The sequence below is a fragment of the Cicer arietinum genome, chromosome 6 (genome assembly GCF_000331145.2).
Source record: "Cicer arietinum cultivar CDC Frontier isolate Library 1 chromosome 6, Cicar.CDCFrontier_v2.0, whole genome shotgun sequence".
Taxonomy (NCBI): Eukaryota; Viridiplantae; Streptophyta; class Magnoliopsida; order Fabales; family Fabaceae; genus Cicer; species Cicer arietinum.
The window spans coordinates 10006837-10013605 of NC_021165.2; the positions used below are offsets into that span (position 1 = coordinate 10006837).

The 6769-nt window shown below is 30.5% G+C and overlaps 1 protein-coding gene across 1 annotated transcript; it reads right to left on the reverse strand.

Moving 5' to 3' along the window:
• Positions 1-896: 896 nt before the first annotated feature.
• LOC101514282 (glucan endo-1,3-beta-D-glucosidase-like) lies at positions 897-1751 on the reverse strand. Its single transcript, XM_004504370.3, has 2 exons — positions 1478-1751; positions 897-928 (listed from the first exon to the last, which is right to left on the reverse strand). Exons 1-2 carry the CDS (start codon positions 1749-1751, stop codon positions 897-899), a joined length of 306 nt encoding a protein of 101 aa, XP_004504427.2.
• Between the last annotated feature and the right edge of the window lie 5018 nt (positions 1752-6769).

Below are 6769 nucleotides of genomic sequence, written 5' to 3' on the forward strand. Positions count from 1 at the left end.
TCTCTGGTTCTCTCTATCCTCATCAAGAGAGCAAGGTCTTCAGGGTGTTTTGCTGAGGAAGATCACCCAACCCATTGGCTCTATCATCATCATCTCAGGATTTCATTAATGGCAATTCCCACAGGTACGCTTCCGCCTTTGGCTATTCATCATGTAATTGACATGGATTGTTGAGCACAACGTTATTAAGGTTTTTTCAACAAGTAAATACCACCATAAAACTTATAGACAACTATGAAGTACCGAATTCAAACTTGAAATAAGAAATTCAATATAATAATATCAATATTTATTAACTGTGTTAGATCTAAATGAGAACTTTAACACAAATTAAATTATATTTTCTTTTTTTGTGATGAAAATATATAGCGATATAAATTTTCAAAAAAGAAATAAAGAAAATAATAAAATAGAAATAAGAAGAGTCCTAACCCACATAGTTGGGCTACAATAAGACTAAACATTCTCTAAAGAAAAATTAAACATTTATTCTTGATTGACAACACTCTTATGAATAAGAAAATATTACAAGACAATAATAACTCACAGTTAGTCATGTCAAATTAATATCAAGATTTATTTAAAATATTTAGAATTAACACCACATATCTTGTATAAGGGTTGGAGTATGTTGGTACTCCTTAATTACATTGATAAAAAGAAAAAAAAAAATGAAGAGTCATATGACTCATAACATTGCTTTATTGTTGTCCGGTCCGTGTGTTGTATGATGTCGAATAATCAATTGAGCTTTTTATTCATGCTCTTCCAACAATACTAATTAAACATAAAAAAAGAAAATAACATTATCAATTAGTTACATGTATAAAATGTTGGGCACTAAAAACCAATAAAAACATCAAATCAAATCTTGAACACAATTTATGGTCATACCTTCAGAAAGATGGATATACGCACTTTCCATAACCTATACATAGAAAAAAAGTTGAATTTTCATCAGAAAATTAAAGGGAAAAAATGTAGCTCATTAAACATAAGAAACATTGAAAAGAAATTAAAAAATTAAGATGAAATAAGTTTTCTATCCTAATAAAATGAGATCAAAATTTTGATTTAGTGTTCGAAAAAAAATATGATTTGATTTTTATACTATTTTTGTCCATGCAACTATGCCCCGTTTGAAAAATATTTTCTTAAACTCAAATTAAGTTAGACTTGGATATATCATAAAATGAATATTAATGACCAAAATAAGTTCTTTCAAATCTTAGACATAGGATAGTCAAAGAGAAAGTGATTTTGTTGGAACCAAAATAAAAATTACCTCATCTAAGTGGATTTAAAATAATCATTTTAAAATTTTAAGGGATTAAATCAATAAAAAAAAACTACAAGGATAAAAAATGAGAAAATTAATCATGCACTATTAATATAAATTAGTTTTAAAACGACGTTCAATCATAAAAAAAAAAAATATTTAATAAAAAATTAATTAAAAGAATATTTGTATTTATACTTGGTTCAGTGTTAACAATGGTTGCACTGCCACCAAAATCGCAAGAGCCATCAGCTTGCTTCTTCATTTGATAGTAACTATCAAAAGCATAAGAAGCATGACTTTGGATGGTGTTTGGATTATAACAAAGTCCACCGGGCTGAATAGGCCCACAATCAGCTCCAGCTCCACATGCATAATTTATAGCACTAATTAAGGCCTGGGTATCAGCTCCCTCCTTAGCCACACACCATGTTTTTGCTGCTCCTACAATCATCACATTAATGCAAATCATGGTTGTCACAAACATTAACATAACTGAAATCAACTTTGGTGAGGCCATTGAAGAATTCAAAAAATATGATGAGATATTGTTTGACTTGTTTCTAAATTATTATGTGAGGTGGTTTTTCTTTATTTATTTTGCTCTATATACTACGAGTATATATATAAATAGAACATGCATAAATTTATCCACTGCTTAAATTCAATATTAAATTATTAAAGTAAAAAATATTTCAAAAACAAATATTTACTGATTTCTAACATTTTAATTCAAAAATATATAATTTTCATTTAGGTAAAAGTATTTTATAATCTTAAAGGAAATTATTGATGATATAGTCAAATTACTAGCATCTTGTAGCATCTCTAATTATAGAAGAGACGTTGACTAATGCATGAGATGTGATACACTGCATTTTCTTCTAAAAAAATAAAAATAAAAGAGACTATGTATTTATAAAGTTATCAATACTCAATAAAAACCGATTTTTATAATTAAAATTCTTCTTTTTTTTATTATATTTTACTACTAATCATATTTCATAAATATAACTTTTCCTATTTTTTAGTTTTTCTTTTCTATAAATCAATTTTTCTAAATAAAATTACCTTTCAAATGCGTTGACCATATTTATATCTATCTATATCTAATCATACTATATATAATTACAATAGATTTTACATGAATAATTCTATTAATTATCGAATAATTCTCAACAACTTTACAAATATACATGACAAAAAAAAAAAAGATATGCGTCTCTCAAACATTTGATTATTACAAAAATAGTTAATTAAAATTTATAATTAAATAAATGTTCAATGCATTTTTTTTAAAATCGAATTTAATATTAACCCCATTAAAACTATTCGGTGTATTGAACTGTAGATTACACTATTTAAAGAAAATCTTTAATAGACGATTTCAAAACCACTTAAGATAGTAGAATCTATTTAAAAGGATGTAGATATATATTCGGTTAAGAAAATGAGATTCAGTCGATTTTTTGTTTGTTGGGATTTTTACTTTTTTATAATAGCTATTGAATACAAAATGTATAGGAAAATTATAACTATTTATCTTTATCATGTTTTTGAATATTCAATGTTGTATATGACACCCTAAACTCTAAATTAATATTAATATTTTTTTTAAAAAAATAATAATGAGATTCTTCAATAAAATATATAAATTTTTAAACATTTGTTTAAGGTAAATAGTATCACTTAATCATGAACATGTCATATAAATTCAAATTTTTCATCAAACTCAACAACTCAAAAATCATAATAATCAACAACAAAATTCTTTTTGAAGTACATAGAGCCCTAGTGTATTTTTTTTTTTTTTTTTTTTTGAGCCGTTATAGCCTCCACTAACAATCTGTTGTTTACTCCTGGAGGAGGGCTATCATCACCACCTATTCCTGCCATACTTTAAACAAACGAAAAAAAAAAACAAGTAAAGTAAAAAATAAAGGACCTCACCACACAGCTCACGTGTTTACACTCTTGAATTTGTCACTCGTGTTTCACTCAATTTGGCTTTTTTTTTATATAAAGAATCTCTCTTGCCTTTTTCCACTCAATTGCTCTCTTCAAGTTCTTAATTGAATCAACAAGAACTTTAACATTTGAACCCAAAAATCAGTATGAAGAATTTAGAGTAACACAAAGCAGTAGTAATGTGATTTGCAAAAATAATCTAAGGAATTTTGTCAAACAGGTAGTGTGCACTACTTTTAACAATACTATTTTTTTTTTCTTTTTTTTTTGTATTCTTTTTTTTTTTTTTTTTTTTTTTTTTTTTTTTTTTTTTTTTTTTTTTTTATAGAATAACACCACTATGACAAATTTTTTTAGATCTCATAGTCCCAAACTTTTAAAGCAATTTTTTCAGCCCACAAAAAAACAACCGATACAATAACAATACACCATACATCCACCCAACTTACAAAAATAAAAACCAATTTCTAAAAGGGTAAACAAAAGATAGGACGAATGCACGCGTAATTTATATATTGAATATTGTTTTTTAGTTATTTTAATTATTATGCATAAATTCTTTTACTTTTTCCTTCTTTTATTATATATATTTTATATAAATAATAGTGGTTTGATATCCTTGACGAATAAAGTCATCGATATTATATTATCTTTATAATATTATATTATTTTTTTAGTTTTAACCATTTGGTTCACAAAGGAAATGAGCACCTATAATTTGGATAATGATCAAGAGTTGAGTAAAGTATTCTCAAATATTGTTAAAACCAAAATTCAAATTCGGGTTCTTTCAAACACTGAAAATTTTATTGCAACATTATTTAAAACAGTAATTCTTAATAACTTTAATGAATATTGATCTATCATATTATTTCATATACAGTATATTTTAATGAATCTAAGTAAGTATTCTATTCATTTTTTTGTTGTAAAATAGATAGTAAATACCACTGTCAAACTCACAGACAATTGTGAAGTCTCGGATTAGAATTTAAAATAAAACGTCCAATATATTGTAATTTCTCGACGGTTAGGCATGATGGATTTTGAAATAATTGCAGCATGATAGATAAGATTTTCTTGACGGATAATATAAGTTTGTTATATCTAAGAAGTCTTTAATGTCAGTTTCGAGTATGAAACTATTTTAGGTAGATAGTTTGTTATAACGGTCAGTTTCGAGCATGGATAGTCTTCAGGGTGTTTTGCACGACCCGGTCAACTTTCATCAAGCTATGCAAGATTCTCGTTCAGATAAGTGGATCAAAGCAATGAATGAGGAGTACAAGTCTATGCAAGACAATTCAGTTTGGGAACTTATCCCATTACCTGAAGGAGTGAAACCCATTGGTTGCAAATGGATTTTTAAAACCAAACGGGATTCCAATGGTAATGTTGAGAGATATAAGGCACATCTTGTAGCTAAAGGTTATACTCAAAAGGAAGGGATTGATTATAAAGAGACTTTCTCTCCAGTTTCATCGAAGGACTCTTTAAGAATAATCATGGCTCTTGTTGCTCACTTTAATTTGGAGCTTCATCAAATGGATGTAAAAACAGCTTTTCTCAATGGCGACATTGATGAGACTATCTATATGGTGCAGCCAGAAAACTTTGTGTTGGGAGACCCAAAGAATATGGTGTGCAAACTAAGAAAATCCATTTATGGGCTAAAACAAGCTTCTCGTCAATGGTACCATAAATTTCATCAGGTAATTCTCTCATTTGGTTTTGAGATGAATACAGTTGATGATTGTGTGTATCATAAGTTCAGTGGGAGCAGACATATTTTCCTGGTCTTGTATGTTGATGACATACTGCTTGCCACTAACGATATAGGCATGTTGCACGAAACTAAGAAATTTCTATCAAAGCATTTTGAGATGAAAGATCTTGGTGACGCCTCTTTTGTATTAGGAATTCAGATACACCGAGACAGATCTCGAGGTATTCTTGGATTGTCACAAAAGAGCTATATCGATAAGGTTCTCAAAAGGTTTGGGTTACAGGATTGCAAACCAGGGGACACCCCAGTTGCTAAGGGAGACAAGTTTAGTCTCAAACAGTGCCCTAAGGGAAGTTTGGAAATTCAAGAAATGCAAAAGATCCCTTATGCTTCAGCTGTAGGGAGTCTTATGTATGCCCAAGTATGTACGCGTCCAGACATAGCGTTCATAGTAGGGATTTTAGGCAGATATTTAAGCAATCCAGGTCTTGACCATTGGAAAGCAGCCAAGAGGGTCATGAGATATTTGAAGAGAACAAGAAACTACATGCTCACATATAGGAGGTCAGACCAGTTAGAGATCACTGGGTACTCTGACTCGGATTTTGCGGGATGCCAAGACAGCTTAAGATCAACTTCAGGCTATGTCTTTCTGTTAGCTGGTGGAGCAGTTTCTTGGCGTAGTGCCAAGCAAGGTCTTACTGCCTCATCAACCATGGCAGCAGAATTCGTAGCAATTCATGAGGCATCTGACCAGGGCATTTGGCTGATTGTTGAGATGGAAAAACGCTTTGTAAAAAGTGATAAGGCTGAAACAAGTTCTTTGCTTCAGAATTTAATTTCCATGAAGTATCAAGGCAAGGGAAATATAAGAGAGCACATTATGATGATGTCCAACATTGCTTCTAAGCTTAAAGGTCTAAAGCTTGAGTTGTCAGATGACTTACTCATTCATTTAGTATTGCTGTCTCTTCCTTCGCAATTCAGTCAGTTTAAGGTGACTTATAATTGTCAAAAGGAGAAATGGACTCTTAATGAGCTCATTTCATTATGTGTGCAAGAAGAGGACAGGCTGAAGCAAGATAGGACTGAAAGTGCTCACTTTACTAGCATCTCTAAAGACAAGGGCAAAAGGAAAAGAATTGAGGAGCCCAAGAACAAAGCTGCTGCTAAGGGTCCAGAACAAAAGAAGCAGACTAAGGATAACAACTGCTTCTTCTGCAGGAGTTCTGGACACGTGAAGAAGGATTGTGCCAAATATCACGCTTGGCGTGTTAAGAAAGGTATGATTCTGTCTTTGGTCTGTTCTGAGGTTAATTTAGCTTCAGTACCTAGAAACACTTGGTGGTTAGACTCTGGTGCAACTACTAACATCAGTGTTTCAATGCAGGGTTGCCTGAACTTCCGAAAGCCTAGTGATACTGAAAGATGGATCTATGTAGGAGATGGGAAGAAGGTAGAAGTTGAAGCCATAGGAAAATTTAGATTATTATTAAGTTCCGGTCATTATTTGGATTTAAAAGACACTTTTGTTGTACCGTCATTTAGACGGAATTTGATCTCTATTTCTTATTTGGACAAATCAGGATATTATTGTTCATTCGGGAATAAAGAATTTACTTTGTCTTTAAATTCGAATGTTGTTGGAACCGGTTTACTTTCTGGTTATGATAATCTTTATTTGTTGGAAACTGTGGCTAACTATAATGAAACCTTGAATGTGGAATCACGTGGTACTAAGCGGAAAATTGACAATTTCAATTCAGGGGTGCTTTGGCACAAGCGTCTAGGTCACA